Genomic DNA, 23,295 nt, shown 5'->3' with positions numbered 1-23,295 from the left:
ACTTATTTAGTGCCATAGCAGAGAAGCAATTAGCAGGCATTTCATGGGGCAGTCATCCCAAGAACAGTCCTGAGACAAGAGCTACTCCACCACAGATCAGACCCTGGAAGGAGATGCAGCTGGGTGCCCCACAGACCTGCAGGTGTGTCAGGTTGCCCTGCCTGAGACCTTCTTGCAGGTTTTTCTATTCCACAGGCAGCCTTGCCACTCACAAATGCTTCTTCTTTTTTATTGCCTCTGCCCTGATAGCCAAGCTCTTGGCACAGATGGTCAGGACCACGATGAGGACTCCAACCAGGAAAGTCACCACGGGCCAGAGGAAGCAGTGCAAGAGAACAGTCTCATCATGGGTGCGCTTCAGCATCACATCATCCGGCCTGTGAAAGGAGGAACAGAATATGGAAAAAATATAAATCAACATAATATCATCAATTCATAAGTGGAAGTCATCTAACATGGTAAGAGTAAAGGTGATTTATTTGCCAAAGTGCTAGAAGATGATTAAGTGGACTATTTCATTCAATGCTTCCATTTGCCTTCTTATCACCAGCACTCATGGCAGATGATGAGCTTTCCACTTGCAGTGTTTACAGGCTAACAAGTTCATTTGGATTAAAAAAGAAAAAAAAAAAAAAAAAGGAAAGAAAAAACAGTGTTAGTGCTCTAGATCTTCCAGGGAATGTGGTCATCACAAACAGCCTGTAAGATACAGTATCATACTGACTGTGGCTTGCAAAACCACTCTGGTAAAAACATAATACCAAGCAGCATTTATACATATTTACTTCAAATGTTATCAGGTCCTGTGAAATAGATTTAAACAGTAATTAAAGCTTCACTTTTAGCTTTGAGCACTGATGTGTCCATGGGGCTACATGGAGGCTCCTGATGAAGCCAGGCCTGGCTGTGGTTTGGGTCTGGGCAGGGAGCTGGTCCCTGTCCTCAGCTCTGGACTGCTGGTGCCCAGGCCAGCCCAGCTGCAGTGGCAGGCAGCAGCCTGCAAGGAATCTGTCCCACGAGGACTACAGCCTGCCCTGGCGTGGCTAAGGCTCCCAGGTCAGCTCCTTCCCAGCAGAATCTGTTTCAGCTGTGATTTGGGGCTGCTGACAGCAGTGCCTCAGTAGACTTGAGTAGACTCCTACAGGGACAATTTGGTGAGACTCCCATGAAGGTCTGAACCTCCTTGCCTCCACCAGCAGCATCTAATACAGAGTCATGGTGGGGTCTGTGACAGGTTTATACATTTCCAAAGGGAAATGGAGAGAGGAGGAGAACTGAGGTGGAAGCATCTTGAGACATTTGTAAATTTAGCTGTGGCACAAGTCTGAAAGATCTGCTGTCTATCTGCCTCATCCAAGTCTGGGATGTTGTTGGGGAAATGTGATGGCAGGTTTTCCTTGGCTCTGGCTCTTTCTGCCCTCCCTTGCAGTTTAATAGTTATTAAATCAGTCTCGTGGCATTTGCACTTCACTCTTGCTTTCCCATCTACAGCCAGAGACACTCAGTCTGCTGGAAAACTATCTGCAGAGGAGAGAAAGAGAACTTTCTCCAACTAGAAAAATATCTATAGTTTTGACTCCTGTTGGTCCTCACTCCCATCGCATGTCGCTTTGCCAATGCCCCCTGACACTTCTTGGAGCACAAACCTCACAGCCTAAAATCCTGGAGAAGCAGGCTAATCCAGCAACATCCTGGAAATCAAGGTCTCCTAACATGGTGGCACATGGGAGCAGAGACCTGTTCAATGGCTGTGCTGTCTCTCCCATTATAGCTTTGTTCTGATCAGAAAGGAGCCCTAAGAAAGAATTCTGTCAGGGAAAAAGAAGGAACTCTTTTTGCTACACTGAGAAATTGAATGGTTTGCAAGATTGCAGAGTTTTATCCATCCTTCAGGAGTTATTTGAGCCAGACTGCCAGCTACACCTGATGCTAGATTTAATTACACCTGCATTTGCATTTGGGGGTCTCTCACCCAAAATTGCTGTGCAGTGAATACTGTGCACCATGCCAGCCTGAAAGTCCCCAAGGCCAACTCCATACATCTGTCTTTGTTTCTGTAGTAAGGAGCAGAATAAAACTCTAATTGTGAGCAGCTCAGCTATATAGAATTTGAAATTCAGCAGCACAAAAAGATATCAAAAGAATCCCAGGTGTATTCAGTAGTGAAATGTATGAATTCTGTGCAACCAAAAATCTCAAGATACATAAGCAGGCACAGGTGGAGACTATAAATTGAATAAAGCAGTATTAACTTCATGGGTGCAAACTCACCAGCCTGTGCACCTGAAGAGAGAAATCCTTTCACAAGAGGTATAAGCCTGCTCCCTCACAGTTACTGTATCATCACCTGTGAACTAGAGTGCTACTTGACAAGGAGGCCATAAGTAGGCAACACTCGATCTTCACAGCTCTGAACTTACTAGTGACATTGAATTTTAAGTATTTTTTTTTAAGCAGATGTTAGTTCAAAAATAAGGGACAAGCAAAAATGTAGAAAATTTGATTCAATTAGAGGAAAGAAAGCATGATTGGGGAAAGTAAGATAACCTTTAGACTGAATCTTAAATGTTTTGAAAAACATAGATACCAAAGGTAGCAGCAATGGATGTCAAACACTCATTATAATGTGACTGTGACTTAGTAATTTGAAAGAGTTTCCCTTTTGGCAAAGAGTCAAAGACAAAGCCTTCAAGTAAGTTTTGAGCTGAGGTTTGGGTTTAGATGGGTATTACTGCTACTTTTAAGTACAGTAAGAGTCCCTGTGCACTGGAGTGGCCTCACCATGATTCCTGTGTGCAGTTTTGGGTGCCACAATATAAGAAAGATGTTAAGTTGTTGGAGAGAATCCAAAAGAGGGACATGAGGATGGTGAAGAGATTTGAGGGGAAGTCATCTAAGTAGTGGCTGAGGTCACCTTGTTCAGTGTGGAGATTAAGGGGAGACCTCATTGCAGTCACATCCTCACAAGGGGAAGAGCAGGGGCAGACATTTATCTCTTCTCTGTGGTGCCCAGTGACAGAACCCAAGGGAATGACATGAAGCTTTGTCAGAGGAGGTTCAGGTTGGATATTAGAAAAATGTTCTTCATCCACAGGGTGGTTGGGCACTGGAACAGGCTCTCCAGAGAAGTAGTCACAGCACCAAGCCTGTCTGAGATCAAGAAACATTTGGACAGTGCTCTCAGGCACCCAGTGTGACTCTTGGGAGCGGTGCTGTGCAGGGTCCTTAGCTGGATTCGTGGTACTGGTGAGTGGCTTCCAATTCAGAGTATTCTGTGATTCTGTGGCACTTGAAACACAGTAATGTAACTGCTTTAGGTTTGCTTGGCAAAGCTAGCAGTTTTGACTTTTCATGCTACTTTTTTAAAGGCAACCTGCCTGCTCCCACAGTCTGGAGGCTTGTTGTTTTACTTGGAAACAGAAATGGAAAGGTGTTCTGTCCCCAAGAGAAGACTTCTCATGGTAAAGACCTGTCTTTCCTGCAAACCCTAAGAGTGTCACTCCCTGGTGCTGAGGCAGTGATGTTGAACTCAAAGGAAGTACATCCTAGAAATACCTAGAAATACGTTTCTTTTCCCTATGAAAATCAGCCAATACAAATGAATTTTTTGGTTTGCTCCTGTAAGTACAGTGTCTTTAATAACCCATCTTTGCTCTGTGACTTTATATAGTACTTCAGTTCAAATATGTTGGCAGAGGGGTTGGGCATCTTCACACTAAGCTTGATTACTGGCAGTCTCTTCTTTCTACCAATGCTGCCAGTCAGGTTGCCAGTATATGTAAAGCCTCTTGAGGGGATGCACCCAAAATCTTAACACCAGTTATCCATGCACAAAACAGTGGCAGAGGCAAGAAAGAGACCTGTGGGACAAAAGGGGGAAACCCTGCAGTGACTGCAAGCCATGCTCAGGCATTCAGAGCTGGTTCTTGCTGTGAACACTGATGGCCACTGTGCAGCACTACCACTGCCCAGCAGCAGGCCCACAGTGAAACAACAAACAAACTGAAAAAAAAAAATCCCTGAAGAAGCCTTTGCCTTAACCCTGAAAACACAGCTTTCTCTTTCATTGAGCAGACAAGGAGGAAAGAATTTTGTTTTCATTGCTAAAAGGTGAGACCAGGACTTATTTTTAGCAGGACTTTTAGCTCAGGGCTAGACATTTGTGGAGCTTTGAGCAGGGCTAACTGGATTAGTTGCATTATACAACACAGTCCTGTTAGGTTCTGCCAGGTAGCTCAGACACCAGATAAAACAGGCCTCCATCAGAGCCTTCAGAGCAATTACTGAACATCATGGCGAGAATTGCAGTGCAGGGATTACCAAAATGTCACGTAGGACCAAAAGGTTACAGGCACATAAACATCTCCGTCATCACTTATGAACAAAAATGTGAACCTAACGCCGCACAACAATAGCTGACAGAGGTGGAGGCACAGCTACAAAGGCTTTTGTATTCAAACAATCTGGATTTAAAGATGTTTGCAATACACTAATTTGTTCCCACAGATATTCACATCCCTTCACTCTGACAAGCATTCTTTTTTTCCCTTATTGTTGCAAGATGCAGAGATCCTCAGCTGGACAGCTGCATGCAGAGGCAGCACAGTGTCTCACTGGCCGTCAAGTCCTTTCCCCCTCAGGCCCAAGCACTGCTCCAGAGGTGGAGGGAATTAATTTAGAAAACTGTGAAGTAACAGAGCAAACCAAGATTTATGTTCCAACATTTTATGGATGAGCAGCCTTACTACCTGAGCACCCTTGGCTTACGCACATAATTATTCTGACATTAGTGGGAACCCTGCAGGGCATCCCAAAAACATACAGGTTGTCACTGATCACTTGACAGGGTTTGGTCTTCAAATCTCTGATAAGTTTGTGTACAGCATCCTGCAGCAAACACAGAGGAGGTTAAAGCATGGCTGGCTCGTCTGCTTGCCACAGCAAAGGAAACACAGAGTGTTCTTGTGCATGGAACAAACCCAGAGTTAACAAGCAACAATGCCATATAAATCAGCCACTAATAAGAAATGACTTGACACAAGGTGCTCTGTCTGTCTCTGCATGGCATGAAAGAGTGAGGTCTCAGCTCATGGCAATCTTAGTTTCTCTCTTTTTTTGTTCTTGTCATGGATGTCAATGACACCTGGAACATGAAGAAGTAAATTGTCAGGATCTTCCCCATCCTTCCCTCAGGCCTCCCACTTTAGGGCATGCAGCTGTGGCCCTTGTTTGCATGAGGTCATGACTGCAGACTGCTGGGACACTGGTGGGAGATCCAGAACACCAAAGCCCTAGAGCTCAGTGCCTTCTCAAACCTTTGGCTACAGCCTGAGAACTTCATCTGAATTTGTCCTTTATTTTAGAGTCTGAAACACTGAAAGTTGGTTTCTGCTGTGCTGGGCTTCCTTCAGACTGGGATATCATCATGCCAACAGACAGGCATCTTCACCAGAGATCCAGAAAAGCAACTTCCCTATGCATCTTGAATCCTGTGTCCCAAAGCTTGTCAGAGAAGAGTGCCACACTAAAGTTAAGTGCCTACAGAGGCAAAGCAATACCTTGCTCTTCAGTAAAGTCTGAGCTCTAAGATAAGCTGTACTTTGGTTCCTTAAGAGAAATGTCAGGCAGCTAATTTTGCTGGGAAGTTTGATTTACAGTAACTGAGAATGGTTGAAATTGCCAAGTCTGCTTCTCATCCCTTTTGTATAACTTTGAACTGTAAGAATGGCATCCCTTTTTTAATCTTTTCAAAATAACCTATTGAACCCACCAAACTGAAAGGAAGATGTTCCTAACAGTACACTCTGCATGCAGCAATAGTTCTGACAATGAAGATTGAGTAAATTCGATGAAGAGGAGATGATATTCATTCATTGCCTGTATATTTACCTAGATGCTGTTTCAAAAGAGGGAGTATTATTATTACAAATACTAAATTCTCTAAAGAATTATTTGTTATACATTTTATACAGACTGACAGAGAACAGTTAGTTTATTCACACAGTGAAAAAAATACTGTCAGGAAACATGCACACTTCTATTTTGAAGGGAACAGATTTCTCCCTCAGTTTGTTATGGTTTCTTTTTACTGCTTTGCAGGCTGCTTAGTCATCATTGCTCTAAAAGTATACTCAAGCAAGCACATTCCCAGTCAGCAGAACTTATCTCCCAAAGCTCTCGGCTGTCTCCAGAAGAAAATAGATGGTGTACACATTTCAGCTTAGGCTATCTTCTAGTATCTCTGGCAGCGAGCCTCTCTTATCCTGTGTATGAATTGTTGTATGATCAGCAAAAGGCAGTGTTTTAAGGCAGCCATTGTGCTGGCAAGAACTTTTAGCAGTATAGGATTCAGCATCTTTAGGGGAAAAAACCCTTCCTGAATGCTGCACAATTTCTCATTGCCAGCTTACATAAATGTCAGATGCTAGGCAGCATGCAGCCTTTGCAGAAAAGGTTTGTCTTTGCTCCACCAAAATGTAATTGAGAATCTGCTCCCATAGCTCTGGACACCTACACTCCTCTACAGGAGAGAAATAAACAACTCTGGGCATCTGACCTGTATCAGGCATTTACTCTGGGGTAGGATAAAAGGCCCGTTTCTCTCCACTGACTAAAAAAGTTACCTTTCACATCATCCTTTCCACACTAGTTTTAGATGTATCCTAGCCCTGACTTCTCCTGCAGACAAACCCGTGTTTCTGACTCTCCTGCTCACTTGGGCAGTGCATCCTGCAAGTCCCAGTTCTCAGGAGTACAAGGGACAGGCAACACCTGCCTGCCCAGAAAAACCAGAATCATAACTTGACTCCTGGTTACCAGATCCAAGCTTTGGTACCTTGTGGACCAGAGGACTCCCAAGAAAGTCCCAGACAGGTCTGATGTCATCACTCAGAGTGCCCTAAGTTTTAACCCCTGCATGCTGTAAGCAATGTTTCTTCACTCTCTAAAGGAAAAAAAATTTGCTACAAAGTTTTGGTGGTGTCCCTCTGCAAAGAGTTAACCAGGGACAACAAACTCATCCTGGGCATGCTGGCTGGGTCTACAGTCTCTTCAGGGAGAAAACTATTATAGGCAGCCTAGGACAAACCTGAAGGTCCCAAGGCACTCAGCAGGACACCCACAGTAGACTCAGGCATTTCTCTACCTGCCATCCATTCTCCTCCTGATTGTCTTCTTGAACTTAAGTATCTGGTGCCAATGCTCCCACACTGAGCCCTGAATTGCACCTGCAAGTCATGAGCTATTCCCTCATCTATTTAACTTTCAAGTGTTTGTGGGATAGGACTAACCTCCTCCTGCAGCCACATTACGTTTTATTTCCTGGCATATCACCATCAGAAAGAGCCAGGAAAAAGGACTCCCTCCCCTTTCTGTTTACCGAAGGAAGGAAACCACACATCACTCTCATGTGCATGGCAGTCACATCAACCCTGGCAGTAAAAGTAAGAACTGAAGGTTACAACTTTCTACTCTGCAAGCATGTAGGAAACCTGGCAGTTCTGTTGCTGTTTATTACACACATCTGATCCACAAATCTTCTATGAACACAATTACTGAGTTAGTTTGTCCTATTTGTTCTCCTCTTTTCTTCCGTGAACACAGTAGAGTTTATTTTCTGTGGAGGAAAGGAATGCTAATGTCCACACCAGAAATCTGCTGTCTGAGTGGTAAAAGCCAAGATGCTTTTTGCTATAAAAATTGCACGCTTTAAGGAAAACTTTTCTCAGAGTTTTATATTTTTACTTCAAGTGGTAAAAATACTCCTTTCCTTTCTGTACAGCTTTTCATCAATAGAGTTGTCTTGCAAAGTTCTGCACTGAGCTCTGCGTGATAAACCACATTGCCCTGGAGGGGGTCTCTGTGTGTATATACATGTGCATGCATTTATATGTATTTTCAAGCAGAACCAATGGACAGCTGTTAAACAGATGCATGAGCACTCCTGCCTAGCCAAATGGACATTACTCACCTCAAGTGCTGGTTAAAATAGCACGTAAATGGTTGAGAACCCACTTTCTCTTTCCAGTATTTCTGCTTGTATGTGACGTTCTCAGAGTTCTCCTGATCATCTCTTGCACAGGGAGGGATGTATGAGCACTGCCAAGACACATTGCAAAACAAAGTTACTGCTGTGCTCAAGAACACAGGGCATCACTTGTCCGTGTTTTCCTCATGATACCAGCGTGACTGAAATGGATTGAGAATAATAAAAAACGAATCTCCAAAGAAACAGAAAAGAAATTTCATTTTAATTGCTAATTATTCTGTGCAGGTACTGGAAAATAATATAATAGCATTCAGAAAGAAAATAAAGGCTTTGGCACGTTTGTTCCACTCTTAAACCAAACCACATCATAGCATCTTGTGGTTTGGCATGATGAATGTGAAAATGATCATTTCATTTTGATATATTACTAGCCAGCTGCATGGATTGGATCTGAATAACTTCCTATTTTCAGTGAGGCACGTAATCACAAGTTTTGTTAAGTATCATGCTAATAAATAATCCAAAGAGTCCAGCAAGCTTTCCCAGGTGATGGGATATGTGGCTGATGTTCACTGATACAAGAAGGTATTCTTCCACTGTCTGCATCTGCTTCTGCTGTACAGAAGTCAAGGAGAGTTGAGCATGCAGCTGAGCTACCTGCAGATCTCACCTTCAGACATCTGCTTCAAAGTCCAGAGATCAAGGGAATTTCTTCCCCTCTTTGGATCACACACACACACACACACAGCTTGTTTCAAAGTCTTTGACACACCACATTTAAGTCGTAGCCACAGGCAGCTGAACAACATAAAACAAACAGTGCACTGAATCAAGTGTCAGCACTATCAAAGTTCGGTGTCCAAGCACAATCCCTCTCCTTTTTACCAGGTATCCATACTGGAGATCGTGACAGGAGCTGTTGAACCACACTGAGTAACTCAGCTTAGCAGATCCTCCCATAACACAGAGGCCTTTCACCCTGCAGGACGTACAGACACCAAGAGCATGCATTGAATTTTAATTCCTTTAAAATTGGGAGCTGCAAATAGAAAAAAAGTGTGACTGGGAAAGCAGCTAAAGAGCCTCCTACTTAGGAAGGATAGGGGAGCAGGAGGTGAAGGGTGTGGGAAGCCCCTAAAGGGAGCCCACATATGATCACAACATTAATTTCTCCACAGTGTCCTGAAGGCAGTAACAGCAAGGACAGTGATACCCTCTCTGACATGAGAGTAAAGATCACCATGGCTCACTGTGCCTAGTGAGCGCTTCCTCTCCTTCTGCTGAGGTGTCACAGGGACTTACCTTGTCCCCAGCTGCACACTATACCTAAGATGTACAGACCTACAAGACCATGTTTACCATACAACAGCTTGAAGATTTGCCATTCCAAGGGCAAGGGAGAAATCTCAGGATTTTATTCCCCATATCATGTAAAATCTGAGCACTTCAGTCAGCACCTGCAATTGCTGCCAGTGTTTTGCATGCTTCAGAATGAAAGAACCAGCAAGGTCTTCCTTGCTGCTTCCAAACTGAAACCTACCTTTTCCACATGCAAGGATCTCCATTTTCACATGGATTCCTGGCTGGTGTTGCCATGGTACAGAGCTCACTTTAGTTCCCTGTTCACAGGACCCTAAAGAAGGGTTGTTGTAGTGCGACATTGTCCCACTGCTGGTGATGGGCGGCAGAAATTAATGGCAACACCACTCTAATTCAGAAACCAGAATGCAGGATTTGTCACATATTGTTATTGCCACCTTTGATAATCCTTGGTCAACAGAATTTTTGGTTTGGTTGTCCACTTTGGAAGCATCAAACACCCCCTGTTTTCCTCCACAGTCCTGGTGCATAAACACATTTGTGCAGCAGCTGGGCAGAGTCAGCAAATTTGGCAGGAAGACACCTGAGAGCGCTCCTGGCTCTGCTCTGACCCCTGACAGCACCAACGTGCTGCACCTTCCCAGCTGGTCCCCTCGTCCCTGCTTGGCCTGGGATCCAGCCCTTCCAATATCCTCCACTCTGATGTTTTCCTTTATGGGACATTTACTGCTTTGGACATGGCACCACATCCCACGAGCTGTGCACTCACTGCCTACATCTGACAGTAATCACCATGCTGCTCTTCCCAAGCCCCCAGCTTGTAGGTAGCCACCAGCTTTTAGGGGCTCTAGAAATAGGTCTCAAACCAGCCACTATTTAGCCAGCACTCAAAATGAAAAACTAGACAAACCAGCTAAGTACCGATAGACATTACTTTGCCTAAACACACCCAGCTATCTCAAAACTCCTATTCTGTGTTCCTGGCTCCAGTACACATATTTCCTCTATGCTCTGAAATGTTTCCTCTTCCTGGCTGAGCGTGACGCTGTCCTCTGCTATGAAAGTGCAAGCGCCCCACCAGTCCTGGTTAAACTTTCTCTGGATCCTTCAGAGACCTTCCACCCCCAAAAAATATTACTTGAATCCTTCACAAAGTTCATAACCTGGTGAATTGTTGGTTAGCCCCATCCTGAGTTTCAGGCTTAGAAACAACCAGAGAGGTCTCTTTTCCCAAGAGATGTCTGTCTGAACAGGCAAGTATCAAGTTTTAGCAGTCTCCCAGGACATTTCATCACAGAGCACTTCACATTTTTTCCCATCAGTCCCCATGCTGTTAGCTCAACATGAAGATATTAAAAATTGAGTATTTTAGGACAGGGATTTTCTTGGTTTGGAAGATGTAAAGGGGACCACAGACAGTTTCTCTGGGCAGCACTTCTGTATTTTCCCGTGCCAAAGCATGAGCGCATGGGACTATTGCTGGTACCTACAGGAGGAACCCCTAGAAGTTGGGCACAACAGCAAATGCTTTCCATAGCTCAAACTTCACACCATTCTCTGCACACCTATTCCCTGCTGACAGAAAGCATGCTGGATACATTTCTACCTCTTCCTCTTTTTCTTAATGTGCAAAACACAAAGGAGACACCTGGGGTTTTGCCATAAATTAATGTGGTCTCACTGCTTCTGCTTATTGAGGATTAACAGTCTTGAAGAGAGGAATGGTCCCTGTCCAAATATGAATCCCAAAGGCCCCCCTGAAACATCAACTCCATGTGACAAAGGCCTTGAGCCACAGAAAACACCCAAGATGCAATCCCAGTGTGAACATTATAAGCTGCTGCACAAACACTGGAGCTTGTTTGTCAGCCCAGGGTGCCCAGCCCAGCATAGTCCACACCAACCCAAGGTGCTTTTTGTCCCTTTCGGACCCACGTAGGGGGTGGATCTCTCTTTACTCAGCCTCCCAAGCATCTTTCTAGGGCACTCTGCTTGACCAGCTCTATCCCCTCCAAAACAGATTCAGCAGGCACATAAAAGGGAATCATATCCTCACAAACTTTGCTGCTGTGAGTTGATGGAAGAATGTGAAATAATTCCACTTTGGCAGTAGGCAGTTTCTGAAACATTAAATCTGTAGTCCTCCCTTACAAGACATGGCATGAAATACTGGCATCAAAACATAAACAAATACCAACTGAAAGCAAGCTAGGACACCAGTAAAAACGTCGCTTAATAGCCAATACATCTTTACACCAAGGTTTTGTAGGATTTGTATCTGTGTTTGCTGCTGGATGCTCCCACTTCAGTGTCCCTGCAGATGCCTGGAAAGATTCCTGGTGCTTCTGAACACTTCATGAGGGCAGATATTCTTCCATATCACAGAGAAAGAATAGGTACATGAACTCATGACTATGGTTTAAGTTCCAGGTTGAATTTAATGCTTTTCAAAGATCAATTCTTGCCTAATTCAGTCATGTTTTAATAAAAAGACAGACTTGATAGACATCAAGTCCAAGAAAGTTTCAAATGTGAAGAGACATCCCGGCCCAAAATAGAAGCAATTCAGCCCAACAGAAGACAGACCAAAGTAATTCCAGAGCAAGATTTCAAACTCACTTTCCAAGTGCCAGTCCTTCTGGCTCCTGGTGAGCTATGGGACAGAGACACCATCTGTTTGGTGGGGTGTTACGGTGAGCTCCTGGACACCCTTTTGTCCCCCCTTTCCTAGGGCCTCTGTGGCTCTGATCATGATAAGCCCTGAATCCTCCCTCCTGCCCCAATGGGGTTGGTGGGGAGCCAGGAGTGCCCACCCTGTCCAAAACCTATATAGACCCCTGAAACTTCCTGCTCTTTCTCTTTTGCCCTGCTCTCCATGGACACCACAGAATAAAGAGAGCTGTTCCAACACCCTGGGTAAGGAGCCTCTTTTGAATACTTTTCCCTCTCATGCTATTTCCTCCCCTCACAGCCCCATATCTCTGAGCTAGTCGGATTCATTCGGGGGGCTTCGTGGAGGGGGGGGAAACCATAGAAATAACAGTGGGGCAAGCCCTACAACACCTGCTGGAGTAGAGATCCACCTGCAGCCCATGGTGGACCCCACACCACACAAAGGGATGCCCAAAGGAGGTTGTCACTTTGGGGGAAGCCCACACGGGAGCAGGGTCCTGGCAGGACCTGTGATCCTGTGGAGAGATGAGCCCATGCTGGAGCAGGTTTTCTGGCAGGACTTGTGACCCTGTGGGGAAACCATGCTGGAGCACTTCATAAAGAGCTACTGCATGTGGGAAGGACCCGCACTGGAGAAGGTAATGGAGGACTGTCTCCCGTGGGAGAGACCTCACACTAGAGCAGGGAAAAAGTGTGAAGAGGAAGGAGTGCAAATGTGTGATGAACTGACCACAGCCCACATTCCCTGTCCCTCTGTGCTGGTGGGAAGGAGAAGGTAAAGAAAATTAGGAGTGAAGTTAACTCAGGAAGAAAAAATGGGTAGGGGAAAGGCATTTTTAGATTTTATTTTATTTATGCAGTACCCTCCTCTGATTTATTTGGCAATAAAGCAGATTAATTTCCCTGAGTCAAGTTCATTTTTCCCATGATGGTAAAGGGTAAGTGATCTCTTCCTGTCCTTATCTCAACCCACAAGCTTTTCATTAATTTTCTCTCCCCTATCTACCTGAGGAGTGATACAGCAGCTTGGGTGGGGACCTGAAATCCAGCCAGGGTCAACCCACCTCACCAAGCAATAGATGAGCTTCTCCTAACTTTGTGTGTGTCTCCATGCACTACTTTCTTCTTCTTCTGTCTTACCAGTCACTCCCTAAAAGTTTCTTTGGCAGAACAGGGGGCAACTTCTTCCAACCCTACACTTAACTGCAGATGTAGAAAGGGAAATGTCTAAAAAGCCAGAAAACAGATGTTTTTAGCAGCTGACATACTCTCTTGCCATTTTCCCAGGCAGAGCTGTGGCCTGGTCCCTGCGCTGGCTGTGTGCACCACCAACGTGCCCAATGGCCAGGGAGTAATAGCAACAAATTGACTTTGGAATTAATCCTGCTTAAGCCTTATCTCAGAGATTATTATTGCTATCAAGGCAGCTGAAGAAAGGCTACAGTCACTCCAATAAATTTCTTCCTCTGAGACAGCAATCAAAAAAAAGAAATCCACAGATCACTCAGACTGAACACAAATGTAATCATGTTCGGTGCTTTATATACACATTCCTGGATTATCTCTGACCCAGCTATATAATCTTCTAAGAGCTAAAATGAATCCTGGGCTGTACATAATATATATATATATATATATATATATATGTATGTATGTATGTATGTCTTTCTAAGATAATGTGATTATCTTAGAAAGCAAGAGAAGAAAAAAAATTCTTTTTCCTGCATCTAGAAAAATATTTTTCCTCACTGGAACAGACATTCATATCTGTGATATGCTTATGTGTCAGCCTGCTCTACTACAGAACGTAGAAGATTTTTAATCAAATACACTTGGGATTTTTGGGTGGAGTGAAGCTGCCAGCTGATTTGTTATTGTTGTGTGCTGTAAGGAGCCTGAACTATGCCTTTTCTACACTATTGATTTACAGGGAAAAATTGTTATCCTACAAAGAGAAGCACTTAAGCAGAAAGTAAAATTTTAAAAAATGTTCAAAACAAAATTGGTATTTTTTTCCCCTTCTAGCTAGTTGGAAGTGATTAACATGTTGTATGTATGTCTAAGTGCATGAACACAAGGACGCATAGTGCAAAAATGTGATGGGAACAGGAAGGGTCAAACAGCTCTCCAAGTGTTTGTTCATAAATATATACAGGATCCCGACCATTAAATCCAGCAGATTCTTACTCTGTGCTCTAACTAATGTACCTCAACATAAAATCCTGAAAGCTTTCAAAGACAGCGAGACTTTAAATCAAAAATTAAAGGAGGGTATAACTTTGTCTCCACAGACATTGAACTAGGGGAAAAAAGGGAAAACCAAATAAACAGATCCAGACTTCAGTCCCTTACAAAGGTATGTTTTCCTGACGAGACCCAACTGACTTTTCTTCTTATTTTGTATTTGTTTTACATAAGCTTCTTAAAGTAGGGACAATAATTAGAGCACATTTTTTCTACACAATTTTCCACTGAGATAAATTCAATTACTACCAAAGAACTACAGTTACATTAAAAAAAAAAAAAAAGCATCCTTTCTGCTTGGTCTCATCTGGTAAATCAGATTTAATCCTCAGCAATCAATATCCCAGGGTAAACAGCCCACACCTAGAAGCACAAGGTGGAAGGTAAAGAAAACAGATTATATTTGTAAAAGCAGGAAAGTACCATACTGCCAACAGCCCTGTTTTCTTATTAAGAGTTAACATGAAATTAATTGTTAAATAAAAATAGTTTTCTGAGTGACATTTACAGGCATTACTTCTCAAGCTCGGAGTGCCTCCCTGCAATTGCAATTCAACCCCCGGGCAGGTGCAATCCTTCTCTTCCCACCACACTTCCAGAAAGGCAGAAGAAAATAAGATCAAGAAGTAAAAATCAAACAAAACACTTGGACTACTCAGAAAGGTATTGCAGTCACGGTCCAATTTGAAAGCTGCTGCTGAACCTGCGGATGCTGCCAGAGCTGCTGAGCCCAGGTATTCTGGTGGCAATCAGCACTCATCTCCCATCTCCCACTTTCCATCTCCCAGCTCCTTGCTGGAGATGACCACAACAGAGCCATAGGGCCATGCTCAGGGAGAGCCATGCTGCCCCCTCTGCAGAGCCACGTCATCTTTACCCCATATCAAAAGGGTGACTTTTCTCCTGCATTTTACCAACTCCCCCCTGCCCACCTGAAAATGGAGAGATGTTTAGAGAAGTCCTGCAGCTCGGACAGCTAGGGCACTTCAAGCACAACCTCTGCCACCACACCCCTCTGCACAGGGAGCCTGGCAGCAGCACTCCCAGGAAAAGATTTGCAAATCTCCCTCACAGGCCACCATTTCATCTGCTTTCTAATCAGGCTCCATCCAGCACTGCAGCTTCAATCACTCATCATTTCTGAGCAGTGCTAACAATTTAATCCAAATCCTGTCAGATTTACCATCCTGCTACTTATTACCCCAACCACCCTTCCAAGCTGCCAAGGGGGAGAAAAAGCAACCCTCAAACCCTGAGTGTGAAACTTAATCTGCCTTCCAAGTGATGGAGCACACCAGTGCAAGTATGACTGAGGGGCTGTGAGGCTGCACATCCCAGCTGGACACCAAAGCATGCTTCCCAGCCCTGCAAACACACCCCTGCATCGTGCTGAGCATGGCCCTTAGCACTATGTTGCATCCACATCTCTGTCAAAGAGCTGAAATTTCCTTGCCACTACACTCCTAATTTCAAGTTCTTTCAGAAGCAGGAGGATTCCGACATCTTCTTCAAACTACTTAATAATATCTCCTCCACTCATGTGCGTGCTGTCAAAGCCACCTTTACCCAGCATAAAAAGAAAAAGGAGAAGGCAGAATAACTGCCTTTAAGGAAAGAGAAAGTACAAATCGCACATTGCCTTCAGACTTCCCCAGTTTGCTGGAAGATGCAACTTTCACAAATTCTTCGTTTGGTCCTTGGAGGAGTTTAAGAATCAAAACAGCACGGGGGAAACTTTAGTTTTGGTGTAGCCCCTTCCCCAGCTCCCCGCCAGCAGCGGCTCCGTCAGCATTTCTCCGTTCGCTCCGGGGAGCGGCACTGCGAAGTCCCGCACCCTCCGGGACGCGCACCGCAGCGGCACCGGGCGCTGCCCGAGCACACTGACCTCCCCGCCGGCAGCGGGAGCTTCTCCTCCTCTCCCCACCGGCGTCCCGGGGCTCCGGCGGGGAACGGCAAAGGAGCCTCCGCGCCGTCCCTGCGCTGCCGCCCGGGGCTGCGCTCCGGACGCGGGTGGGACGGACGGAATAGGGCTGGCCGCGAAGGGTGAGAGTATGTGAGAGACAGCGTGTGTGTGCGTGTACCATACTTAGTAGATAGGACAGTGTAATACACTATATACTACAGTATACATTACATACAGTATGTTATACTATGCTATATAGAATCACAAAATATCCCGAATTGGAAGGCACCCACTGGGATCATCCAGATCATCTCCTGGCCCTGCACAGGACAGCCTCAAGAGTCACACCATGTGCTTGAGAGCGAACGCTTCTTGAACTCTGTCAGCTTTGGTGCTGTGACTACTTCCCTGGGGGAGCCTGCTCCGGTGCCCAGCCATCCTGTGGGTGAAGAGCCTTTTCCAAGTATCGAGCCTAAGCCTTCCCTGAGATTATAGATGTACGTAGACACTGTAGAGATATACTACTTTTTCCTGAGCAACAAGCAGAGCGGCATTTCGGACGGCTACTCCCCCACTTCACTTACCACCCCCCACCTCCCAAAAGAGAAATTCCCGCACCGAACAGAGGGCGAGTGGCAGGAGCGGTGAAAGGGCACCGACAGCCGCGACGGGACCACCGCCCGCATTTTGGGAGAGAAGGGCGTCCGCGGGTCTCACCTTGGGGTTGGTGCGCAGCTGCCGCTCGTCCTCATGGAGCAGGGCGGGTGCGGAGGAGCGGGAGGTGCGGACCAGCACCTGGAGGCAGGGGTAGCGGGCGGTGCCGCGGCAGGCGGCCCCGCAGGAGAAGGTGCAGGCGAAGCGCTCCCCCAGCTGCCGCACCGCCAGCACCGTGCAGTTGGCGGAGCCGCCGCCGCCCCGCTCCTGCAGCGCCGGGCGAAGCCAGCAACAACCCAAACCCAAGAGGGAAAGCAAGCCGGCGGCGATGAGGAGGAAACCCAGCCGCATGCTCTTGTCCTCCGCCTCCGTGTACTCGTAAGCCGCCCGGCTCCTCGCCATCGCCCGGCTGCCGCTGGCATCCGCCGCCGGGCATCAGCCACTGCCATCGGCTAAAGCTACCGCCGCTCCCCGCCTCCATCCCCGCCTCCTCCGAGGCTGACTGTGCGTGTAACCAGCACGGAAAAAAAAAAAAAAAAAAGATAAATTAAAAAAAATGCAAATTTAATCCCGTCTGACCTAATTCAGGGCCCTCCGGGGGTGGAAAGGGACAGCTTGCAACCCGATTATCTGACTGGAGATTTGCTGTGCGGAGGGCTAGTCTGGATTAATACTGGGTACCATCATGCAATGTACAATATCTAGAAGAGGGTGGGTGGGGTCCTTTGGGTGCATTGTGGCCCCTCCTAAGGCAACATCTCACCACTGACTTCGGAAAGTCCTGGAGATCTTGTGTAAAGTCCCATTCAGTACCCCCAAGGCATCACAGTCTGCAAGGTCTCTACGAGTAGAGGAGGAAACGGATATGAAATGAAAGAAATCAAGCATCTACAAGTGAGAAGTCAGCTTCTATTTTTACCTTATTAATTAAGAAGGGCATAATGGGAATTGGCCAAATGTTAGCATTTTGGGGGTTCAAAGTAAAGTGTTCTGGCCAGCCCCAAAACCAGCATCTGCACAGCAGGGACAGAGATAACAAGACAAGCAAGATGATAGCTATCACACACAGGAATTGCTTTGAACAGGAAGGTATTGACCTCTGAAGGTTCACCCTAAGAAACGCTGTCTTCCAAGCAGGTTTGCAAGAAAAGCTGCTGATTCAAGAATGTATTTATTTGGCAAATAAAATTTGGTTATTAGCCAGCATTTCCCACTGTGGCAACACAAATTCTTTGGTGCCAAAGTACCAGACACAATACTTATAGTTCTATTCTGTAGTCTTTATCACAGGCAATTAGTATAACAAAATGAGCCTCAGAGCTGATAGCTGAACTTGATGGCACTGTAGACAAGAAGGCACAGAAATACAGAAAAAGTTTGGGAAATAGCACTTTCCTTTTTCAATCTCTTTCCCACTGCAGACTGCAACGTCAAACTTTTATAAATGAAGCTGATCCGTAGGTTCTCCAAATGGACTATTAAGCAAGGTTTGGCAGGAAGGCTATTAAGTCCACACTGTGCCATGAATATAGATGGATGTAAATATTGTCCTTGCTTGCACAAGTGCACTACCACACCCCCCTCAAGCCAGCTGCTTTGCAGTAGCCTGCCCTGATTATCAAAGGGTTTCTGAAAAAGTATACCAGCCCTGAGCCGGAATTATGGGTTTTTTTACTTAAACCTCCTATAGGTGTTTATACTAGAAACTCAACTCCTCTTGCCTAGTCCTTGGCTCTGTTCATTCATTCCCAACAGGTTTTGCTGCCAGCACTTGTAGTGACAGCAGTCTCTAATGGTAGAGGCTTGTTGCATAGAGTTTTCATAATATTAAAAAAAAAAAAAAATTATAATCAGGTTGATCAGTCATTTACCACCTAAAAGGGAAGCTCCAGCTCTGCTTTCTCAGTTTAAATGAGCTGCAGCTTCTGTCTGTCTTACCTCCTGAACAGCTGGCCTTCCATATTTGGTTCAACTCCCTGCAATCCCTTGTACATAAAGTGCTGTCAGATGGAAATTAAGGCAACAGCTCACTGGGTGACAGAGCAACCTTGAGTTAGTCCTCCTGTGTGCATCCAAGCCCTACATCCTCCACAGCTGGGGAGATGCTGAAGCTGTACTTTAACTAGAAACGGCCTAAGCATTCACCAGGTGATCTCATAGATTCTGAACTTCTGCACAAATGACTCAGTCAAGACTTAAAGTCTATTTGGATCAATTTGAAGTGACAAATGATCATCAATGCCTGATCATTGTAGCAGAGTAAAGGGGGCCTGTTGTAAAGATTTTAGCTCTGCTGTCACCTGTTGAGGGCAGGAGTGGGGATGCTGGCTCCAGGACCATGGGCTGCACCAGGAGCCACCAGGGCTGAGAAAGCTGGCATACAAAGTCCAACGTCTGTATGAAAATCTCAACAGCAGAAGAACAGATTGCTGCCTGCTCTTTTGGGCCCTTCCTTGCCCCACAACCAAGGGACAGCCTTACCTGTGGCCAATTGCAGCTGACCCACCCGGTATGGCCAGTGCCGAGAACACCTCGGTCAGGCAACTGGAGGCTGGGCAGCCACAGTGCAGCTCTGCCACCACACCCACTCAGCCTGCTCACTGGGCCTGGGCTCACACCTCCGTTTCCTTGCACAAGCCTCGTGCTGGTGCGTGGGATGCTGACTGCCCCTCTTCCAGGAAATGAACTGCCTTTTCCAAAAGCAAATATCTAAACAAAACAACTGAGTGCCTTTATAAAACCAATGCTGTGATGCCCACCAGAAAGTACATTGGCCTTCCAAGGGAAGAGAGATCTCTGAAACAATCAAACCCACCCTTTACTCAAGAACAAGTTTAGAGAACACCGAAGGGTTTCCACAGAGGTTCATCAATGTCTGCACCAGAGAGCTTTGGGACACCTGCCTTCCTTTCGCTCCTCATCAGGACTGTTTACAGCTGATGCAGGATGGCCCAATCGTAACAACTGGCTACTTCATTGGATTGTTTGCTAAACCAGAGGAAGTTCAAAAGGTGTTTTACAGAAAATTATTTTGGTAGTTTCAGCAGGAAAAACCTGACATATATTAACTCATTAGTACCAAGAAGACAATATGAAATACAAATGAGAAATTGAAGCCTAGAAAAACAATACACAAACTCAGTTCAACACGGCTAATCCAGAAGTGAGCTGAATCAGTAACAGTCAAAAATATAGTTCAAAGTGCTTTAACATTACTTTCAAAAATATAAAGTTGACCTCTAACAGTAAAGTGGCTTTAAGTGCTAAAGCCACTGAAACTATTAAACCCAAAATTTCAAAGTAGATTATCCAGCTGCATTTCCTCAGGTCTTTTTACATACTGGAAACTTTCAGATTTATGGAAACAAGAGCATGCATACTTACCACAGAAAAATAAAAACTTAATTCACATACTATATATAAAAATAAAACCATCAGCTGTCAATCCAGACTAACTGCTAAATCCAATCTGCATTACCAGAATTCAACTTCTACTAGCTTCGGGCAGTGAAAAGGTACTTGAAAACTGATTACACATGCTGAAATTTGGCTTGAATAGCAACTGTTATATTTAGGGTCTTAAACCAAAAGCACTGTCTAGCTATCCCATGGTTAGAATGGCAGCTGTGCATTTAGAGGCTTTTCTTGAGTCTGACAGCAACCACTTTTTCCTTTCTGTTTCATTCAATGTCCAGCCATGGAAGTATTTTCAATTGGAAATTACCAGAAATTGGGGAGGGAGGGAGGGGGGGGAGAGGGAAGATTCTTAGAGGTGACTAGTAACTTTAAACAGCATTATTTAGAAGATGGACAGCCTTCTGCCATAGCCATGGCCACCTAGGAGCCACTCAGGACCAAGATGATGGCCCCTCAGACCTCCATTTCCCAGCCCTGCCTAGGTCATGCCAAAGACTGTTTCTGGTCTCTTCATGGTCAACAGGAAGTCCCTCAAGACTGTAAAAATCTTGCATCTGAATACAATACACAAATTCTTATTTGGTTCCATTCTCCTTATTTTTTCATGGAAACTGTAAAACAGAAACAGACAAGTACAAGAAATACTGGCTTGGGGTCAGAGAGGATTTCAGAGATGCCATGCAGCCAGGTGATACTATCATACATCTTTGTACTGTAGAAATGCTATGCAGCCATGATGGAGTGGTGTGGTCAGTTTTGTGAACCCCGACACAGATGCAGCTGACACTTCATCGAAGGTCACAGTCACATGAGAAATATTTTTACCCATGTGAGTATCTGCAGGCTTCCCTGGATTAGTTGGGTCTTCAATTAGATTAATCAAGCCCATGAAGGTTCTCATGTGCGCATTTGCAGCACCACACCACTAAGGTGGAGGAGACTGAGTATGGGGTGGTTTTTTGTTTGCTCATTTTAAAGACCCCAGTGGAATATCCTTAACCCTTTCCTTCATGACACTCTGGTACCCTTGGTTTTCCCACAAGCAGGGCAGTTTAAGTAACAATTGCTGAAATAAGAAGTGTCTTTTGCAACACCAGATGTGATCAAATCAGTGAAACTTATGTTAAACCCTGGAAGTTGTAGGTAGTAGATCTGTAGAGAAAGTGGAGCTAACTATTCAATAAAGATTTGTAAACAATATGCCACAAGGACTATGAGACATATTGGACAGGTAAGAAACAGGAATACTTCCACTTCTTTCCAAGAAGACTGGGTTTTCTACTCAGAACTTACCTTGCACACTCTTGTACAAAACTAGTTATGGGGAAAAACACCCACCTCAAATTTAAAAACAGCATTCCATTATATCCCTATTTATAGCGTTAGTGGAATGTAAATACATATTAAATAAGCCTCAGACCTTAATTGTCAGTCTGAAAATCTGCAGGGCAATTCAGACCCATTTGCCACATGAGTATGCAAATGAGGGCTGAGGTTTTCTTCCTTTCAGTAAAAAAAAGCAGTATGTTCTTTTTTTCAATTTTTAAAATTCATATGGTATCAGTTAAGAAGTGGTTTCAATCTTACACCTTGTTTTCTGTTTATATCTATTGCTCTTGCCTCAACCCACAGTGTAAAATGAAATTAAGTCACAGATTTTAAAGTCTCCATACACGCTTATTTTTCGATAATCGATAACTGATAATCGAGAGCCAGACTGTTCTTCCACCTGGAAGGAGCAAAGCACCAGTTCTGTGCTCACTGGTGAGATGTTTTCCAAAATCAGGCATTTCACATTTTTGAAAGACTGGACAGTTGAATACAACCGTATCATCATGTATTTTTTGGGAGAACTTAAGTTCCCAATTTCAGTTCAATTGTTTTTAAAGTGACATATGCATTTAGTATTTTAATGTAATTGATCTTGCTCCCTTTACCATATGTTGTTAATTTCCATGAACATTAAAAATAATTGCATTTGATTTGAAGAAGGAAATATCACTTTTGGAATCCTTACCAAAAAAAAAACCCCAAAACACCCAGGTCATAATGAACCTCTGATAGTAAAAAATGTAACATTAATGGTGGAAGGAACAATATGCTTTTGGAAAATTATCGTTCTGAAAATTTATAAATTTATATTTGGATAATCAAATATATGTTTGAATCTGCTCTGGTTTGAGAAACAGAACAAGCCACCATCTTTTTCAGCTGTGTTATTTATATGGATTATAACCATTCTCTTCCTTCAGGCTGGGAAAACTTTGCTTTAATAATAGAAAAAAAATATCATCAACAGGCTTATATTTTTATGTTTACGATCTTAAAATAGGTATTAAAAAAAGTTCAGAATTTAAAATTCACCATACACCTGATACAGAACCACAGCAAGGCCACTAATGGTCCAGTTTCCAAGCATAATTCAATACATGCAAACAAATTTGTTTTGCACTACATAGAAAAATGGGTCAAAATGGGAAAAAACCCTCAAATCCCAGGATTCACTAACGTGTCTTGCTTTGGTAATTTCAGGTATTTTTCAATGATCTGCATCACCAGAGGCAACTCAATGAGAAGTGGCAACCATATCTAGAAAAAGAAAACCATCCCAAACAGTTCAAGTTTTTCTTTCTCCACTCAGAATAGTTGCAGTTTTCAGAACCAGTGTATATTCATGTTTATTTGCATCTGGAAGTTCAAGTAATAGCAATCACCAAATGAAGTGTATTTCTGTTTTAAGTGGGAAAACACCAACATGGAACTAAGCTGTGATCAGTTCTAACCCAAGCTTCTCCCGGGTGATGAATTCTTGAAGCATCTTTCTATCATTTGACATGGTACCCACCCACCTTTCTAAAGATTATCTGCTATTATAAAGAGGGGATCTGAAACCAAGGTTAACCAAAGTTTTTAGCCGTGGAAACTTTACTGTGGAAAAGAATATTAAATTCTCATAAATTTACTTGTCAGCAGCAAAAAGACTCTTCAAGTGCCTTAACCACTGTACAGCTCGATAGTTTTAATACTTCAATTTTTTTTCCATATTTCATTGTTGAAGAAATAATTTCACAATCTCAAATCAAAGTCAACACTGCAG

General features: G+C 44.2%; 1 protein-coding gene across 1 annotated transcript; it reads right to left on the bottom strand.

Annotated features, from left to right (window-relative positions):
- KCNMB4 (potassium calcium-activated channel subfamily M regulatory beta subunit 4) lies at positions 1-17,289 on the bottom strand. Its single transcript, XM_004176109.5, has 3 exons — positions 16,845-17,289; positions 7,970-8,097; positions 1-377 (listed from the first exon to the last, which is right to left on the bottom strand). Exons 1-3 carry the CDS (start codon positions 17,181-17,183, stop codon positions 209-211), a joined length of 636 nt encoding a protein of 211 aa, XP_004176157.2. The 5' UTR covers positions 17,184-17,289; the 3' UTR covers positions 1-208.
- Between the last annotated feature and the right edge of the window lie 6,006 nt (positions 17,290-23,295).

Source organism: Taeniopygia guttata, chromosome 1A (genome assembly GCF_048771995.1).
Source record: "Taeniopygia guttata chromosome 1A, bTaeGut7.mat, whole genome shotgun sequence".
NCBI lineage: Eukaryota > Metazoa > Chordata > Aves > Passeriformes > Estrildidae > Taeniopygia > Taeniopygia guttata.
The sequence above is the reverse complement of the archived record's forward strand: the minus strand, read 5'-3'. Positions and strand labels throughout refer to the sequence as shown.